Source organism: Fundulus heteroclitus, chromosome 11 (assembly GCF_011125445.2).
Source record: "Fundulus heteroclitus isolate FHET01 chromosome 11, MU-UCD_Fhet_4.1, whole genome shotgun sequence".
NCBI classification, from domain to species: Eukaryota; Metazoa; Chordata; class Actinopteri; order Cyprinodontiformes; family Fundulidae; genus Fundulus; species Fundulus heteroclitus.
In genome coordinates, this window is record NC_046371.1 from 25049884 (window position 1) to 25070593 (window position 20710).

The following is a 20710-nucleotide window of genomic DNA, read 5'->3' on the forward strand; positions in this document are numbered from 1 at the left end:
GGTTCATTATCTGCATTTCTATAGTTTGGACTGAAATATGTAAACAACCAGGTCTGAGACATATTTAACTATATTCCAGTTCAGTGAGAAGTAACGTTACTCAAAACTCATATACAAAACACATACGGCAAAGAAATAACAGCCTGTTCAAGAGTTAAATGTCCGTAAGACAGTGAAGGCACCGAGGAGAGGCACTCGTGTTCAGGTTTACTGGAGTGAGTATTTGGCGCAACAAGTAATCAACACCGCATCCTTAATGATGTTGATTGGACGTGGCTGAGCCTTTTCCAGTTGTTTGAATATTACCAGCCTATTAGAAAGATATTTTCTTACTGGATCACTGACTATGAATCAAGCATTCCATCTTTGGCCTTTTAAAAATCTCCCTTTCTTTAGAAAGACATTGATATGATCCATATTCAAACAACAGAGTTACAAAAATTTACCTTTACTTTAAAATCCACAGTTTGTCTAAGAATGCCTATTAACAACAAAACCTTTATTGACAAAAAAAAAATAACTATAACACTTATAGTTATAACAAGGTCCACATTTAAGAAAAACAATCACAATAGGTTGAAACGTGTAGAATTTTAGAAAATATATTACATACAAGGCAGCATTTCTTCTGTTCCTGTAAAATCCTTAGTTGTAAGAAGATTGCTATAAATGAAAAAAAAAAAACAGCAACTATTCATCCTTTGATACACAGTATATTTACATACATTTACAAACCAGTACATCACAAAGGAGGAATCTGTCATTTATAATGAAAGAACAAAATTATAGTTGTTACTTTCATACAGAATATGAATGCTGAGTTAATTTCAGATATTCTGCTTATGTTTGACTATTTTGGAACATCTACTGAAAAATAAGATATTTTTTAAAACCCATTTCGAGGACTGAAAACATTTAATGTTAAAGACATTACTAAAGAAAGTATTTTTCTGCTGATAATCTGCTGTCACATTTGTTGTTTCCCTCTATGAAGGTTGGCTAAGTAGCTGCTATAGGGGGTCCCCAATAATATTTACTCTATTTACCCTGCAGTCCAGTGCATGTGCTCCAACAGTATGGGTAGCCCATGTTGTTCAAACTTGGATTATAGCAAGAAAAAAACATTAAGATGGTCATCATCTTCATCCATGCTCTGATTAGAGTAAACCTCCCCTTACCTTGTGGAGTACCTGTCTTATATTTTCATGCCTTACAAAGACACATAGCATTGATTCAGTTACACACAAGCATGGATTTTCTATGCATGTGTTAGTGTAAAATACATAATTAGATTTCTAGCCAATTCGAAAAGTGTACGGCAAGAGTGCCGCAGCTTGGAGTTATGCCGCAAATGTTGCAGCAATGACATAATAATGACATTGAGTAATTACATGATACACTGCAGATGCTCTGTCTACGCCGATGAAGATTCACAGATCACTTAATCATACAGCGTTGGTCCATTTGAAAACAAATCATTCTTTTTGTGAAGATGACTTGGGAGACCAGGGGTTGTCTTTGGACATTTTGTATGCTACAGGGAAAAATAACTATACCTGTTTTCATTTAACATTTGTACATAAGACTTATTTCTTGACATATGCAGGGATGTCTTCCGAACAGTTCTGTATCTTGTTTCATAATGACTTATCTCTATGACAGGATGCTAATTATACAGCTTTTTTTCAGTCGTAAAGATAATACAATTTTCTACAGTACAGATGTGATGTTCATAATTTTGTGCAGAGAAGGATGATTTCTTTATTTACATATTATGTCTTGCATGCTACCTGCCGAGAAGGTGGAGCTAATTCCACCTCCGCCCTCTCCACTTATGCAGCCTAACCCGACACCCAGCTGTGCGTTGTGCTCTTCACCCTCTGGGGAAACCCAGGGGGTCCGGCCGCAGGGTCGAAATTAAAGTCTAGCCCCCCGCCGTCCATCAGGGTATCATGGAGGACAGACTCCAGGTCACATTCCAACCTCTCGATGGACATGTTGTCCAGGTCGCTGGGCAGCCGCTCCGGGTGATGGCCGTGAGAGTGAACTGAGTTCAGCTCCCTGTAGCTGTTGGCGTAGCTCGCTGAAAAGTGGTTGGTGAGCGCCGGGTGTCCTTGAGGAGGCTGCATGCACGTCCTCAGTCTATTCAGTCGTTGAGGGGCCCCTGAGAGACTAGTCAGACTAGTCAGGGGTATCACGTTACAACTATTCAAGTCTCTGGAGGGAGCAGGACCTTGGCTATGTATAGATTGCGGGTTTACATGCAGACCTGGGTGACTCTGAGGAGGGGTAATTATTTTAATACCAGGATGACCTCCTATATGGTTGTGAGTGCCGTAAGCCGACATGACCCCACTCACGCTTCCAGACATCCTCCTGTCACCGGAAGGCATTATGTCCCTACCGGCGCCTGCATCAGCAGACAGCAGCTCTTTGAGGAGTCCTGCAGGACAGATGTACTGGTTCTCGTGAACTCCGAAGCCAGGCTTGTTCTCTGGAAGTGTCTGCATGGGGACAGGGGACAGGGAGTTCAGCCTCACCTGGCTGTACATGGACTTAGTGTAGTCCTGGCTCAAGCCAGAAGCACTATAGGAGCTGCTCTGAAGCCTGGCGGAGTTTGGGGAGTGCGGTGAGTCCGAGCCCAGCTGGGGCGCTTTGGGAGACAGCAGGTGGAGGTTATCCAGCAAACTTTCCATGACCCGTTCTGAGCCATGCTGGCCCATGGATCCGGACACCTCGGACAGGCTGGGAAGGGTGGAGGTTATCTTGGTCCCGGACGTTGCGGGGAACAACATGTGTCCGTCAGGCTCCACGAGATCGTCCTGCTCGGAGGGGAACGGCGAGCGGCGTCCGCTCAGAGTGCTGGCGTCGGAGCTGGTGCGCGTTCTGAAGGAGCTCCAGGCTTCAAAGTCCTCGTTGTTGTGGGAGTTCGGGCTTCCAAGCCAGTTAGAGTACTGAGGCCCCGGGCTGCTTCCTTCCCCTTCTACGGCTTCCTGTGAAGACACCTGAGGACAGAGAAACACATGAAAAGCTCCCACAAGCTGCCTCAATACTACCAAGGTGTTACAAAGGGAGCTAAAAACTGACATGGCACATGGAGCTACATTGTTCCTCTATACCAGAGGTGTCAAACTAATTTCTATATGGGGCCACTTTGGCATCATGAAGTCATTAAAAGGGCCGCTTGCATGCGTAGAGACGATACTTTTCATTTCATAATTTCATTCCAGTTCACACAGTAGTATAAGAAATGCACAGTAACATAAAAGTAGCACTCTTAGGCCCAGTTTATGCAGTTTATCTGAAAAAAAAGTTGATATGGGGTGAGTTACACTTACAGGTGACACAGTTTTAGCCACTTTATACACTATAAAAGGATATATGCCTTTTTTTTTGGCACTCGAGGCCCGGATAATTTACCTTGAAGGGCCAGATTTGACAGTGAGTTTGACACCTGTGTTCTATACCTTTTTCTTTGTGGCTCTTCCTCTGCTCTTGACAAACTTATTATTGTTGTCCATGGAGACAGCTCTGCGTCGAGGGGACTTCCCATTTTTTCCTCCTTCGGGATTAAGCATCCACCAGGAGCTTTTGCCCGTCCCCTCATTCTGGATGCGCACGAAGCGGCTGTGCAGCGACAGGTTGTGTCTGATGGAGTTCTGGAAAGAAGAAAACACAGTTAATGGTTGTTGTTTTTAGAAGAAACTTGGGAAACAGAGTCATCTTCGCAGAGTTCCAATGAAGGGATTCAGTGAAATGATTTCATGTTGGGAAAAGAACAGGAGCAGAGTAAGAGTTTGGGGTTTAATTATGATTCAAAGGGGATTCGATTGCATTGAAAACATTACATATGTATTTTCTTCTAGCAATTTAAGCTGAATATTTAAAGGGATTTAAAGGGATCATTACAACATATTCAGAGTTGTCCTTCTAAGACAGACACCAAAGTTCAATACCCGTCTGTAATATGTCCTTTTTATTAGCGTAGAAAATAGACTGTAATCCAGCAGCTAAAAAAGAGCCTGTATAATTATTCCTCTACCACCGTAACCGGACTTTGGTATAAAAAGCGTGTGTTTGATTTTTGACGAACATTGTGCTGTGCTTTTAATCTAATTTAACCTATTTTTTCATAGAAGTCTTATTAAAGGTGCCTAGTCACGTGCTATGCCTTTACAAATTTCTACGCCATTAGCTCCCTCTGGTTGCATACGGAGGTTTTCTGATTACATTATCATGCCGTGTTGGCTTATTATATTGTTATTTCTGCGTTTTACACTTTGTTTTGCCTCTATTTGTTAGTAAACGAAGCGCTTTTGTGTATATTTACCATACCAAGAACACGTGACCAGAAGTACGATGTTGTGCGAGCACGCAATGAGTGAACAAGGAGAAGCTTCCATAAAAAGCAGATTCCTAAAAGCACAGTTGGTGAATCCTGTCAGTTTAACGTTCTTAGTTTTAGCCTTTTTTATCTAGCTTAAGCACCAAGAAGAAGAAAGTTTTCTAGAGGTAGTAAAATCGCCCTTTTGAAAACTTTTTATGTTTGTGTCCCAGCTGTAGCGGGTGTGAAAAAAAGTACAGATGGGCGAAATGTTAAAACCATCATCTGCTATGGCAAACCAGAGATCCAGCATGTAAGTTAAATATAAATCAATGTAAAAACCACTGCATTTATTAAACATTAGTACCACATCATGCTTTCTTTATAGTACTTTGGACTAATCATTCCAAACAGGCCATGGTTGTTAAATCTTTTTCACCGTATTACCATAAACTCCAACATTTTGCAGGTTAATGAGGTCTGGTAAAGTGTGGGCTGTAGCTATCGGGGCTTTTGGAGTTGCCTGACCGTGGGCTGAACTTGTGATGAAGAAGTTGGTAAGCGAAGTGCCAGACAACCGTACAGTTTGGATGTTCAAGCTTTCTAGGAACTACTCAAATGAATGATTGCATCTAATTGTGAAACAACCTTATTACTTGGCCATGGTGCACAAACGATGCAGGAGAGAGTTTCAGTCAATCATTTATTTAGTGCCCATTGAATATTTTTTCTTCCCTCATTTTCCAGTTAGATTTCCCCTTTGTTGCATGCAATTTTAAACAACTGATTTTTTTTGTTCACTAATAAATATATATATATGTATCCATCAACTTTCCAAACCGCTCACGCTCAAATCACACACTTGAAACTCTTTCACATTTTGTTGCATTACAACTGAAAACTTCTAACCCACATAACTCAAGCTAAATTATACAACTTCCTAGACACAATCCAAAATCTCATATAAAAATAACAATGAATAAAAATCGGTTACTCATGAGTAAGCAGGCGAAGAACACAGCCTCATTGAATCAAGAGTTTCAGAACTGGCCAGGTTTGCGCTTCAAGAGACTTAAAGTTTTCACTCATTGTTCTTTACAAAAGGAATTGAGCTCCATTAGACTGCATGGGGAACATCTGTAAACGGCAATTTTAATTGCCACAGGTTCTCAGTCAGATTTAGGCCTGGACTTTGACCGGACCATTCTAACGCGTAAATAAGCTTTAACCTAAACCGTTCTGTTGTAGCTCTGGACGTATGTTTGGGCTCGCTGTCCAGCTTGAAGGTAAACCTTCACTCTGAGCCTCTAAAGTCCAGTCCACACTGTGCAAATTTAAATAGTTAATGATTTGAAGATACCCCCTTAGGCAAGCTGAATTTGATAGTAACTACTGTCAGGGTGGAAGAGGCCAGACTGGACGACTGGTCACCCCAGCAGAACTGCATCAGAAAGGTTGAACACTGATAAGAGGGAGTGGACTATGAGGAAAATGAGACGTAGGTAGAGGCTGTCTGGGCATAAAGGGAACAAAAATCAATGTCCCATTGCATTAATATCCCTCAAAATATCAAACGCTGCTTGAGATTTTTCTTTCGCTGTCAGAAATCTAAAGGATATTGCGTCTGTCACGTTGAACAACCACAGACCTTTGATTCAGGCCATGACCAGAGATCACCTTTCACAACAAAGCTCTTAGTCTGAGAGGGCTGATAATAGCGAAACGTGAACCCGGTATCACCCCAGTATTCAGCTCCGCTGTCCTGATCAAAGAAAATCCTCCCCTCTGCATGATAGTGCCACTTCCATGTTTTAACATGGAAATGGTGCGATCAGGGTCATATGAAGCGTTTGTTTGCCACACATCGCATTTTGTTTGAATGCTTTAAACGTTCAACTTTAATATGACTGGACCGAAGCACCTTCTTCAATTTGTTTGCTTTGCCCACTATTTGTTTTTGTCTTTTTGCAAACTGCAAATGATGCATCTTAAAATCCACAAACTTCTACGCCAGTAACTCACTCTGGTTGCACGGATGGGTTTTCCCATCAAAATATCGCACCCCCGTTGGTTTACTCTATTTTATTTCTTTGTTTTACACTTTTGTTTTTGCTCCATTAGTTAGTAAACCAGTGCTTTTGTGCATATTTACCATCACAGATGACGTGACAGGACGTACTACATTGTGCATGCACGCAATGAGTAAACGGGGAGAAGCGACGGAGCCGCGCGAGCCAGCAACGTCCTGCGGAGGTGTGAAAAGAAAGAGGTCAACTAACCCTAACCCTTGTAGCTCGGGTTGCTCTTCGACCGCACAGAGTTGTCACTTTGCCGCCAGACGTTGCAGGACGGTCTGCCGGCTCATACAGTAGCTGCGTGAATTGTCGCCATCTTGCTGTCTGATGGATCTCCGGTACCGCCGGCAGATGGCGCAGAAATGTTTACGTCTGCTGATCAATATTCCCCTCAGGCTCAATAAGACAAGTTAATACTATCAAGACGAACACTTGGTGTAGATTTTTTATATGAAGATGAATATGTGGTGTTTTCTTTTTATGGTCAAAACACGTGAAGAGGCCCCTTTAAGACTTTCTTTCGACAAAGGTTTTTTTTTTTTTTGCAGCTCCGTATGACTACTCGTGACTTTTGTCAATTTTTCCCCAATTATGAGCTGCTTTGCATGCTTTAATCAGACGTTTTACTTTTATTTGCACAGACATTTCCCATCCCTCACTTTTATTCTGCTATAAAAAAGAACAAGGCGGTTAGAAGACAATGGATCATTTTCCTGACGGCTGCTGGATGAACCCGTAAAGATCATGCATGTGTCACACTCTGACAGATAAAGCCCAAACTCAGACTATTTTAGAGCAGCTTTAGTGCATTTCTTGGTATGTGGCCACATTTGTCCTTGTCAGAGCATGCACACAGCTAAAGCCAACATTCAAATCCTTTCCTTTTAATGCTATGTCACGGGCCCTAAAAAATGCCCCCGGACGATCCTCCTGTGGCAAAAACCCTGTCGAGACAAACAGCAGGAGCCGAAGAAGGAGGGAAAGACATCCTGCACAGCTCCCTCTAGACAAAATGTGGTCCTGATATGAAATCTTGACTCTCTGGACGTTGTAATGAAAGACTAACGTGCAACACAACAAGCAACAGCAGGGAATTTCCCCTAAATAACCATGTAAGCCTTTACTAAAGCCAGATGTCTTCAACCACAGGATCCAGCGGGGATGCACATGAAGGCACCCATAGTTAGATATATGTTTTATCTGAATCTTGTTCCTACATAATGTTTTACTTAATGACCAACATCCACTGGTTTTTATTCTTTATTTCGACTAAACCGAATTAGGCATCAGAAGATCCGAACTTTCATTAAAACTGGTTCGATCCAGACTAACAGGTCCACCCCCTGCAGGAAGGTTGTTCACCTTCAACCCCTGCATACGTCTAAAGAGGATTAGGCACAATGGGAATTTCTGCAGCGCAAGGAGAGGTAAGCGAGTTCACAGAGAAGACGGGGAGGGCGAAGAAGACGGAGAATGTTTTCAGCCTGCAGAGACGGGGTCACTGAGTTTACCGTGTGCTGAACATGAGCTCCTCGGCCCCGCGCTGACTGAGACATGCAAGCAGGCCGCGTGGAAAAGGCGCAGGAAAAGGAGCGGAGTGGTGCGATGCGGTGCGTTTAAGGGGTCTGACCCGTTTTAGTGGCTCGCCGTGACGGCCCCCCGGCGACCCCACCCATTTCTCTTCCACCGACTCCTTTTTTTTTTTTTTAAATAAGGCTTCCTGTGTCAGAGGACATCCTGCACATGGAGGCTGAGCGGAGTTATCGCTTTCTGCACGGCCACAAAGTGCAGCGTCTGTTCTGACATTTGCTCGTTCTACCGGTGACCTTTTCTCCATTTTTCTCCCTTTTTTCAGATGATCTCAATCGGCAACCGAAGACAGGAAATGAGTCATTATTGGAGAACCTGAGATCTCAGCAGTTTGCAGCACAGACTCAGCCCGTGCACCAGCTATTATCGCATCAACCAAAGAGATATGCCTTGCTGAGAGCGGGGCCCAGATCCGCGCCCGCTGTAGGGTCTGCATGACTGCACGCCTCGGAGGGGCTTTCTCCCCTTGGCCTGGGATAATCCTCGTCCTTGACGGAGCTCACCTCAGCCCTTCGAGAACAAAAGACATCCTCTGCTCCGCTAATTCAGGATCTTCACACGCGCATTACGACAGCCTGACCTAGAGTGGCCTGCTTTATTGTTGCCAAATATCTTTCTAATCCCGTGGGCCTCACTTTTACCGGACTTTGAAATACGTGCTCTAAGAATATGGTGCGGCGTCCGAAATGCAAGCCAAGATTCCACCACAGTTTTCCACATTATAGCCGTGTGTGGTAGACCAACAGGAAGTGAAGGGAAAAGGCCACCTGGTTTTAATACTGTATAACAAAACAAAGATTAAAAAAAAAAACTGTGGCATCCATTTGTATTACAGCCTACTTTACTATGTTCACCCTTAAATGTAACCCAGCCCTTAAATGTAAGTCCAGCTAGGACATGGACGAGCCGGGAAGGAGGCATGTGGCGGCTCTGGAGGAGCGACAGAGATCCACCGGTTGGCTGCGGCCTTCACGGCCACAAGACGGCCCGTTTCCGGTTTGCCTGTCGGTGACAAGGGTGTAAAGAAAGAAGCCGCAATGGTCAGATGAGATCAAAATGGAAGCGTTGGCCCACAGGCAGGATATTAAAGCCTGAAAAAGGCCCATCTGTGAAACACGTTGGTGGCTGCGTCGTGCTCTGGGGATGCTTTCATTCTGTAGGGACAGCAGAGATTGTAAGAGTTGATGGGAAGATGGGTGGAAATAACCACAAGGAAATCCTGGGAAAACACTCGCTAGAGGACGTTGGACTGTGGTGGAGATTCACTTTCCGCCAGGACAACCCTAAATATAGAGATAAAGCTGCAAAAAGGCGTGGTTTGGGTCATAGCATATTGGGTCATGTGTTGGATTGGCCCAGTCATGCTCCAGACCTACCTCTAACTGAGAATCTGTGCCAGTGATTACAAATGTCTGTCGATCGACATTCTCCTCAAAAGCTGGCTAAACTTGTGCTATGATTGCAAAGAGGGATGCGCAAAAATGAGATTTTCTAGTTGTGCAAAGCTTATGCGCACCTCTACAGAGTTGCAGTTGTAGCTGCACCAAAAGGTGGAGATAGATTGTGTTCCATTATGGGGGGATTGATACTAATGAATTACACAATTTCAGATTATTTTCCAAATTACGCACTAATTTAGGATGGTCTTCATCTTGCCTACAGATGAATTCTCGTGGTATTTGGGCGTTCACGAGAATCCATCTTGTACGGCTCTGGCTTCAAGCGGTTCGGGCCAATCACGTTGCAGTATTGTGGTTTGAGGTGGGGCATACCGGTGCGACAGGCGAACCAGGGAGGACGCACTCGTAGCTGCTGCTATCACATCTGTTTTGTAAGAATCCACTTTTAAAAGAACAGCAAGAAGCGCCTTGACTAGCTTTACATTCTTGTGGTTTCTCGTTCTTATTTTTTAATTTGATACCATGACTGGCAAAAAAAAAACAACCTTTGGTAGGCGGGCGCTAGGCGTCATGTCATCCAATCAGCTCGGAGAGTTCTGCTGAAGGTTCCTCCTTTCAATCTGGGTTAGGTTAGGATGGTCTATCACAGGGGTTCTCAAACTTTCAGCCTGTGATCCCCAAAATATTAATACATTTTTATTTATAGGTGCGTTTGTTGACGCTTAAGGTCACCTTCCATCAAACGTAAAACCAGATGTGATATTAAAAAAACAAATGAAACAAAAAAACATTTTCTATTAAACAATGATGAAACTTCAAATAACAGCACCAGAGATTGCTGACCCCCATTTGGCAGGTGCTTTATTTCTTTTATTATATTTTTGCGCGAGGAAATTATGAGAATAAAGTCATAATATTACGAGAATAAAGTAGTATTTTTGGAAGAACTAAAAAAAGCATGTGTTAAAATGAGAAATGTCTTGTAAAGCCCTATTTAGGTATTGGTTTTATCAAATGAGGAAATACTGAATCTTTTTAGCATATCAGCATCAAATCATCTGTCAACCTCCAAGGGGGTCCCAGCCCCCCTGCTGTGGGAACCCCTCTGCGGGGGGGCCGATAAAATACAGCGTGTTGAGTTTTAGTGGTGGTTATGTGATAAACGTTGACCCAAGTGATTTTTTTTTCTCGGCTACAAAACCGAACATCTTCAAGTGCTGCCTCTGATAAAAGATGCCACTCAAACCAAAAAAAAAATAAAAACTACGTAACCGCTCCGACTTGGTGCCGGAGCGGGCTCAGCGTGACCCCCGGTGACCTCTGCATCATCTTGGAGCAGACAGTACGAAGAGAGGGGCTGCGTCTGCCGCTGCATGAAAGGAGTCCTCGTCGCGCCGGACTTCAAAACAATCGAAGTGACACAGCTGCTGCTTCTTGTGTAGCGAAGCATGAGGCTTGCAGTAACGGTCACAGGAGAAGTACACAAACAGGGCCCAGTTGCAGCAAACAGGTGCAACCACAGGGAAAGTGGCCTCACTCGCAATTAATCCGAACACGCTTAAACAGAGCACCAGACCCAAACCACAGACAGGACAGAGGAGCTCCCGGGGGACGGGCTGCAGGAGAGCAGCAGCCTCTAAAAATTAGGAAGTTGACTTTGTGTTTATGTGTGGGGACTTTTCTTTAATTCATCAGACAGACGTTTTTTTTTGCGCCGGCCACCATCCATGGAACGTGTGCTTTTGCTTGCTGTGATCCAAAAGGTTTTCACTCAGAAGTTGTAAAAAAAAAATTGAGGAACTGTTGAACAATTATTCACGCTTCCAACAGAAATTATTACGGGTGAAATAATGAAGTAGAGGAGCCCGGTTTGTGATCGGCGCATGGAACCATCTGTATGCCGGGCGCGACCTCAAGTGAGAAGAAAAACCATTAATGAAAAAAAAGGGCCTTTTCACTTTTTCACACCACCGCATGGTTAAGATGTCTTGTTTTTGTTTTTTTCTTGCTGTCGTAAAAATGCCGTTGGATAAAACAAGATATTGCAAGAAGTTGATGTTCGGCATTATTACACTGTTTGATTAACGGTGCAAAAACGACGGCGGGTCGGGAGCGTCTTGTGGCTGCCACCTTAACGAAAAAACGAATGTAAATAAGGGAATGGGTACAAAACGTGCTGAGATTACAGTGAAAGGACAAGCCACTTCCTGACGGTGTCTTCCTGTGCACACCTCCCCCTCCCCCCCTTCCCCCCCTCCTGCTCTCATCTGACCCCGGATGCGTAAAGCGTGGGACCTGAGTTGTCTTTTGCAGAGCGGTAAAAACAAAGGCCCGATGAAGCGAGTGCGAGCGAGCGAGAGGGAGAGAGAGAAAGGGGGGAGGTGGGGGGGGCACGGATCGCCTGCCGCCTTCTGACAAAGGCAGCTGCTTCATTAACACCCAAGATTAAAAGGAGTGACCTACTTCCAAAGTCGAACAGCATAAAGGAATGTAGGGCTTTGGTTAACGGGTTCGTCTTCAGATAAACAAGGAGTAGGCAGAGCAAGGAGATGATCTTACTTAAGACACATCCACTGTCTGAGCTACGCTGGGCAAAAACCACAACTTTGGATTCTATATTCATGTCTGCCCTGATTGCTGTCCCTTTCTCTGACCCCACACACACACACACACCAAAAAAAAAAAAAAAAAAGTACAGTAGGGGATTATTATCCCGTGCGAGCTGGAGGACAATGCAGGGATCCACATACCACAGATTCCTCTAACTCGCACGTGTAGACAGCCGACTGTTTTCAGGCAGCAGCTCCCTAACCAAGCAGGTCAGCTGACTCCTTTCCTCATCTCAAGCCAAACTCCCTCCTCTTTTAAAAGTCCCTGTCCTCTGACTCTTTTAAACCTTGTGACACCAAATCCAACAGCTTGCATCAGAAACGGCACTGCTTTGCGATTGATTCGATTACTTCCCTATTGCTCTGTGCAAACCCAGAGAGCGCCCCTGAGCTTATTGAGCCCGAGACGCGCCCTTTAAGCTGTTTTGACCACAATCAGGTGGGCTCCCATCGAGCTTCTTCTCGAGGGTTAGGCGATGAAGAGAAAGCTGATCTTCAGCGGGGTTTTAGGTGACGGCGCAAAACACAAGCAAGTTAGTAAGTCGTGTATAATTGTGAAGTGGAAGGAGAAAAAAAAAACTTTGCATTGTTCTCGACACTTCTCTAAATGAAAATCTGAAACCTGTGATGTGCATGGTGGTGGCTTCGGTGTGAGTCTCTATCCTGCTGAAAGGTGAGAGCCTGCACCCCAGGATCAAGTCTTTTGCAGCCTGCAGCAGGTGTTTTTATTTAATTTTTTTGAAGATGGCCCCTCTGTCTTTCCGTTGACTCGGATCAGCTTCTTCCCCGTCCCTGTCGAACAACTCACCTCCCACAGCATGATGCTGCAAATGCCACAATTCACGGTGACAGTTAGGTGGCATGCATAGATGGTTTGCTGCCACGCAATTTCTGGTATTAGCTGACCAAAGCTAACCTGACTCTCGCCAGCTGTATGTCGCTCCGCCTAGCTTCACTCACATCCATCTGGGACCTCTCTCATAGAGAGTGATTTCTCCAACCAATGTTACTGTCTAGCCAATCAGGACGCAGGGCTGGAGTTTCATAGATGTGACGTAGTGGAGAAGCGACCGTGACGTGAGACTGTTTTGATTCAGATAGCAATGGCGGCTCGCATCGAGGAAGCAAGCGTTAACATTGATGCTGCTATTTCTTCCGTGTTGTCCAATCTACCTAATATTGTTTCATTAAAAGAACATCAGAGAACGGCTCTGAAGGCTTTTGTTGGTGGAAACCATGTTTTCGCCCTTCTCCCGACCGGATTTGGCAAGTTTTGTCCCCAGCGGACACGGACGCGCCCCGGAGCGGTTAGCTGTTAGCGCTAACCATATTAGGAGGCCTTTAGTCCTCAACGCGGTCGGCCCGGGATCGACTCCAACCCGCGGCGCTTTGCCGCCTGTCTTCCCCCCTCTTCCTGTCAGCTCACTGTCAATAAAATGCGTGCCACTAGAGCCGCAAACACTTTTTTTTTTCCTGCGTCGCTCTCACTGCGTCACGGGTTAGCTTCGGTGTGAGTGGTTGAAATAGCACGTCGATAAAGATGACAGACAAGTGGCTTATCCAATCATATGCAAGGATTTTTGATAAGGCCCAGCCTTCAGTAAAGGCAATTCCTATGGAGAGGTCCCAGATGGATGTGAGTGGAGCTAGGCGGAGCGACATACAGCTAGCGAGAGTCAGGTTAGACCAAAGCACCTTCTGCCACTGGTTTGCCCTTTTCCCCACATGGCTCATGGCAAACTGGAAACTAGACTTTTTATGGTTTTCTCTCAACAAAGCCTTGCTTCCTGCCACGTCATGACAAATAGTCGTCCTGTCAACGGATTCGGCCACCTGAGCTGTGGACCTCTGTAGCTCCTCTAGAGCAACCGTGGGCCCTTTTTGGCTGCTTCTCTAATTAACGCTGTTTTTTGCACAGCCTGCCAGATTAATTGGTCACCAAGAAAGCCGAGGATCCTGTTTTTACAAGCGAACCCCCGCTGTAAACCTCCCCAAGCGTCCCTGACCTTTCTACCGTGTTCTTTGGTTTGTTCAGCAACGTTCTCTAACGAATCTTAGAGTCCTGCACAGAACAACTGGATTTATAATGAGATTAAATTACAAACACGTGGACTCTGTTAAATAATAAGCTGACCTCTGAAGGCAATTAGTTGTGCCGGACTTTGTTTATGGGCATCAGAAAGCTGAATCCAAATGTTTGCCACAATTTTCAGCTTTTTACTTGTAAAAAAAAAAATAATTCACAATTCTGCACTACTTTGTGTCGGTCTGTCCCGTAAAATCCCGATAAAACAAACTGATGCCTGTGGTTGCAATGGGATAAAATGTGGAAAAGTTGAGGTATACAAACGTTAGAGTATGAAGGTAAATTCAAATATACAAATATTTCCCTTTCCAGCACTACTCTGGATTTCCCTGAAAGCCAAAAAACGCAGGTTGGGTTTTTCTAACTTTGCAAAGCCAGTAATGGCCACTTTCATCAGCTGCTGCTTGTTGATCCGAGGGGTGTTCCCGCTGGGCACCTCGCCTCTTCCTGAATAAATACTTTCAGGCTTATCTCCCGTTAGTTTCCACAGCCAGCGTACGCAAATATTTGGCACCAGACAGTGGCGGGGGTTTGGCTCTTGATGCCCAAAGCTAGATGACAGATAAACCATTTGACGTGAAATTTTGCAGGATATATCCTCATAGCACCGCCGCTGATCCAAAATGGCATAAAAAAAAAAAGTCTGGGGGACTTTAGAAAAATATGCTTAGGGGGAAAAAAAAAAAAAGAAATGGCCCCGTTGAACTCAAGGGTGCCACTTCCTTTTCCATCAACGTCACAGTTCGTTGAGAAAAACAGTACCAGTAAAAAAGGCTTAACGTCTGCCGCACGTTGAACCCGGACATTTTACAAAGCCACTAATACCCCAGGGGGAAGCAACCCCCCCCCCTCACCCCCCTCTTTCACTCGGCTCTCTGGGGCCGTCGCTTGTGGCAAAGGTATCACGATCGCCGGGCTGCTGCAACACATTTTTTTGGAAGGAAAACAAAGAAATCTCCACGATAGGAGGTTTGGGGGGGGACAGGAAGCTGTGAAGGCACGGGCATCGCCCTCGTCCTGCGCTCCACCCACCGCCAGCTCAGAGTGGGTTAATCACGGGGGCTAAAAGTCGACGCCCAGCATCCACCCTGAGGTCAATGGCTTTTCTTCATCTGCCGCCGCAGCCATTCAGGAGCAGTCCAGACATTTCTTTCAGCAGGGGTAAAGAAAGGCCAGACAGACCAAAACAGATAGAAGGACTGCAAACACATGAGATGTACATGTACAAGGCCTTAAAAAGGTGTGTACGTCCCTCCCGGTTCAATGATTGTGAATGGGAATGTTCTTGTGATAGCATGTAATATTGCATAGTTTTGAAGTGGAAGGAAAATTATGAAAGAATAATAAAAAAATGACGCATTTATATTCAGCCCTCTTTACGCTTATACCCCAAATGAGAAGTGCATAAAGACCAGGGAACACAGCAGACAGGTGGGGGATAAGGTGGTGGAGGGGTTTAAAGCCAGAAAAAGGTCGGAAAGCAATATTCCAAACCCTGAACATCTCACGCGGTCATGTTCAGTCCACCACCGGAAAATGGAAAGAGCATGGCCGTCAAGGTGGGAGAATCTGTCTTTTTGGCAACTTGGAAACCAGCAGGAAGGAGAAAAGCCGTAACTGAAAGAAAACCCTGTTTACTGTTTGCAACGAGCCACGCGGGGAAGGGAACACAGCAAACCTGTAGGGGAACTGGAGCTATGGTCGGATGGCGGCAAAAAAAGGAACTCTTTGGCCAACACGGCAAAACGCTGTGTTGCAGCGAGAAACGAAAGATCCCAACGACATACGTGGAAGTTTATGGATGCGATGTGACAAAGTGAGAAACTTCAAAGCGGCTATGCAAGGCACTATACGCCCCCCTCTGACCCCTCCTGTTTTTTTTTTTGTTTTCCAGCGCCACCCCTCATGTTTTGCCGGCTTGGAGATGTTAACACACGGCCCTGTTTTCCATCCACTGGTCAGGAAATGCATCATAGTTCATTGTGGGGGGACTTCAGTGTGGGTTTTTTTTTTTTTTTTAACAGGGAAGTGCAAAAATAACTATCAGCCTGTGGTTCCTAAACCTGGCAGGAGTGCCAGGATTCAGGAATGCAGAGACTGGAGGAAAGATGGGTCGATTTTATATAAAACAGACTGGGCGGAGCTCTTGTTCTCAATAAAAATCGCTTCAGGATTTTTTCTTTTTTCTTTATTATTGGTTCTTTATGAGGAGTGGAGCATAATTTGAGTTCAAAGACTTGTGAAGAGTTTAGAGAACATTCTCTGATGCTGAAATGATTATAGAAAAAAGAGGAAAACATGTATTAGGCATGAAGATAATTAAAAAATCATAGCTTCATCCCTACTATAAAGAGTCACCAACAGTAAAAGGCCAGAGAAAAGAAAACAAAAGGAAGTGATGGGATTAAGAGCGGGGATCCCTTTTTTTCCAAGCTCTGGCATCCGCTGAGGAAACTCTAGAAGACACGGACGCAGAGATATGAGCGCACAACTCAGGAATGGAGGACGTTTGACGTCGCTCCCCCTTCCCCTTCCACACACTCCACAACTCTGATTGATCTGTTTGCGTCGCCTCCTGTTGTTGCTGTGGGGGGGGGGGGGGGGGGGGGAGCTCCTGATGACCAGAGAGGACAAGAACTACATTCCCATCAACCAGTGCACCTTTACGTGTGCAAAGGTGCAGATTAAGAAAAGGCGGGGCAAAGGAGGTGTAGGAGAGCCATAAGTCATGGCATGAGATGCGACCGAGCTTTTCACGCGGGGGGGTGTTAAACAATAGGAACTATATTTGCTTGAGGTTTCCCACAGGCATTTCCTGACCGCTTTGAAATTGCATCTCACAAGATTGCTAAGAAAGTAAACGGGCCCTACGCTTTCTTCGGCAGCTTTAACTTACCGCATCTTTTTTTTGCTCACCTTTTTGCGCTTCATTTCTAACGATCGCTGCTGAGTAATTTCTTCGCCTGTTGGGACGACATAAAACATGGATGTCTGCGAAGACATGGCAACCCGTTTGCCTTCTTGGCTCTAGGAGGGGCAGCGGGTTTCTCACAGATGTGGAAAACCAGATTCAATTGATTTTTTGGAAGGTGGACCTCTGCCCCAGCCTTAACTCCTCTAAGTGGTTTTCCTGCATTGCCCAGCCTTTAGCTCCATCAGTCATTTGAGGAACCCTGACCAACTTCCCTGTCCCCTTGGAAAGAAAAGCACTTCCACAGCATGATGCTGCCACCGCAATGTTTCACCGTGGGGATGGTGCGTTCGCTGTTGATGGTTTTCTGCCACACGGTGGTTTCCTTGTGGACTAAAATTGTATCCTCTGACAGGACCACCCTATTCTAGATATTTGCCGTGTCCCATGCACGACTTGCAGAAGAAAAAAAAACACCCAACAGGACTTCTTTTAGATTTCTTTAAAGGGGCCATGACAACAAGTTTAAATTTTCTGAGGCTTTGGGGTATAATATGGTCTGTTGTGTGTGGATCTGCAGCCCCAGATCATCCTCCCTGTATCGGCTCAAACAGGAGGAAAACCGAAGCCGCGGAGCACGAATATCCCATATTCAACCTCAGACTAACGTCACAGCGGTAACTAAAAAGGGGAGCCGATATGTCCGAGGGTGGTCGTAAATGCATCAAGGTTCCACTAAGTCCCGAAGGACGAGAGAATCACAGAAGAGTGGCTGAAGTTCATTTATGGGGACTTTACCGAAGACTGTTTCCTGTGGGGGAATTCAAGTTGTGGTTTTGGAACAAATGGATGAAAAACAAAAAATCTACTTCTGTACCGATACGAAAGGTGACGACCGCAACACCGTCATTACCCATACGTTTATTTCATTTCTAAATGCTGACAAATGTAAGGAAGGTGTGTTTGTAACTGAAAAATCAGCCTGACTGACTTAAGCTAAGGCACAGCGAGCTCCCCGCCGCGCCGCGGGTATATGGGGCTATTTATTTCGGTCCCACTGTGTTGAATGGCGGCGCCAGGTTAAAGCCTTGGGTCAGCTTGGCCATCCCTATCCGACATCCTGCAACACAAACACTACACCAGTCATAAAACCATAATAATGGATTTGTAACGGAGTGTTGCGCTGAGAAGAGAGGTGTGGATGGAGGGGGAAAGTGGTGTTGGGGGGGGGGGGGGGCGCGTTTGACCGGTTTTCTAAATATGGTTGTAGCCAATCAGAGTGAAGTCAACTAGGTAGAGCTGCATATCATTACCATACTCTTACCCTTTTACCGAGGAGGGACATTTGGCCGGCACAAAACAACAACAACCTGACATTTTTTTTTTTTTTTTTTTATGAAATTCTTTGGAGAAGTTACATATGTAGCAATATCAACTACATTACATGGTTTATGCAGTGATGTCATGGCACCTTTGCAACTTTGGCTTTCTTAAACTCTTCCAGAAAGATTCCTGGAGCACATAACTAATAGACTCCCTGTCCTCCCACCCGAGCTGTCGATCTCGATAGCTCCTCCCGAGTTGAGATGGGCAAATGCAACACATTTGTGATTTTTTATCCATTGAAAGTTTCAAATATTGCGTTCCATCGCACATTTAAACTCACCACAACTGGAACATTTGTGTCGCTGATTCGTGTCTGCGTGTTACGTGTGAATTCTGAGCCGGCGTCTCGTCAAAAAATCTCATTGTTGTTTCATAACGGCAATGAAAGACTCCTGATTCGTAAATGCCACATACATAAATAAATCCATTCACGTTTGTGTCGGTTCAGTAAGGGCCGGATTATCCGTAATGGCCAGTGGGCCAGTGCCCAGGGGCACCAACCATGGGGGGGCACCACATGACATGTGCTTTAAAAATATATTTTTCATAAATTGTTATATTATTTACTTGAAATTGTTGAAAGACCATGCATTATTCGTTTTGTGAACACTGATGTCACAATCATAATAAATGATAAATAAATCAAGATTTTTTTGATTTCAACATTTTAAAATGAGATATTTGAATATTGATCACTGCTCATATGCCTACATGTAGTTGTGTAAGTTAGTAAATAGTAAATTACATTACAGAAATCCCCTTGATTATGTCTGATGTTTTTGACCGGAGCACAGCACGGGTAAGGGGGGGGGGGGGCTTTGAGGTATAGTGCCCAGGGGCACCACATTGTCTTATTACGGGCCTGGGTTCAGTGATCAAATGGGGGAAAAAGTTGAATGGGGTGTGATTTTATTATTTTTCCTGCAAGGCAATACAGCAGGATAATAACACTCCTTACATTCTGGTCTGGCTTTGAGGTTTCGTGGACTGCCTGGCCGCCCCTGAGCAAACTTTCCTGGAGGCGCCCCTGGTGAAAACTTCTGTGGTTTGCATCAGAATCACCGAAGCTGTTGCTGTGATAACTAAACATCTGCGCTCACATGACCGCAAGGCAAAGCGCACAGAGGGTAAACTCACCTTCCACCCCGCAGAGCTGTTGCTGTCCCCCTTGTCCTTGAAGTAGGGCACGCTCTTGACCATCCAGTCGTAAATCTGGGACAGGGTCAGCCTCTTCTCAGGTGAGCTGTCTATGGCTTTGGTGATCAGGTCGGCGTAGGACATGTTACCCCAGGCGTTGCGACGGGACGAGCTGATCTTCCTCTGGCCGGAGGCGCCCAAGGGTGGGACCCCCGAAGGAGACACCTGTTGCTGAGGCGGCAGCTGCGGACCGGGCAGCTGCTGCTGCTGCTGCTGGAGGTGGTGGTGATGATGGTGGTGGTGGTGGTGGGGATGGAAAACATTGCAGCGGGGCTTCTCCTCGGCGTATTCGTCGAAGTTCTCTTCCAGCAAGCCGAGGCTGCTGATGAACTCCGCGTTTCCTCCCGACTCCTGCTGCACCGACGGCGCCGGGGAGGATGCGTTGGAGCCGGCGGGGTCGGCGAGATCCGGCCGGGGCAGCGGCCAGGTGCAGGACCGCGGGCGGGAGAGGGGCTCAAAGTCCGGGTCAATGTCGACAGGCTGTACCTGTGGTGGGGGTGCCTCAGCCATGTCTGGGTCACACCGGTGCTGGCCTTCACATCAACACTCACATAAAAATAACTATGCAAAAGAGAGAGAGGGGGATAAAAATAACACTTACAAATAATAAAAAAAAGGATGTTGCATCCACAGATGTAAGCGCAGTAAATAATGTTTATTTATCCAATAAAGAATGCCGGTGAGGGTTTTGATTGAAGTTCACGCCTTCCTGCATCTGTAACTCTGAACTCTGCCGCTCTGTCGCGATTAACAAGTAGCCTGGCAGGAGGGTTTGGTGCTGCCTTCACGGTCCGGCTCGATCTTCACAGCTCCGCAACTTGAGATGCGTTCAAGTGACGCCTGTCGTTGACGAAGCATGTCACAATCGAGTCGTCGCCTTGGACCCATAAATACATTAAAAATTAAAAACAAAGAAAATAAAAACATTGTTTGAACCATATAGAATTTGGTTGTTAGTAATCCGAATAATTCTAGCTGGTAGCCTATTATTTACAGATCTAAGCTACTAAAACACTGAATTAAAAGGTTTTCAGAAGTTTAAGTTGTGCCTATTTGTTGTTAATAATAATAATAATAATAATAATAATAATAATAATAATAATAATAATAATAATAATAATAATAATAATAA

At 45.1% G+C, this 20710-nt stretch overlaps 1 protein-coding gene across 1 annotated transcript; it reads right to left on the reverse strand.

Annotated features, from left to right (window-relative positions):
• Positions 1-1679: 1679 nt before the first annotated feature.
• LOC105929409 (forkhead box protein O1-A) lies at positions 1680-20431 on the reverse strand. Its single transcript, XM_036143217.1, has 4 exons — positions 20210-20431; positions 19519-20140; positions 3468-3659; positions 1680-3005 (listed from the first exon to the last, which is right to left on the reverse strand). Exons 2-4 carry the CDS (start codon positions 20086-20088, stop codon positions 1842-1844), a joined length of 1926 nt encoding a protein of 641 aa, XP_035999110.1. The 5' UTR covers positions 20089-20140; positions 20210-20431; the 3' UTR covers positions 1680-1841.
• Between the last annotated feature and the right edge of the window lie 279 nt (positions 20432-20710).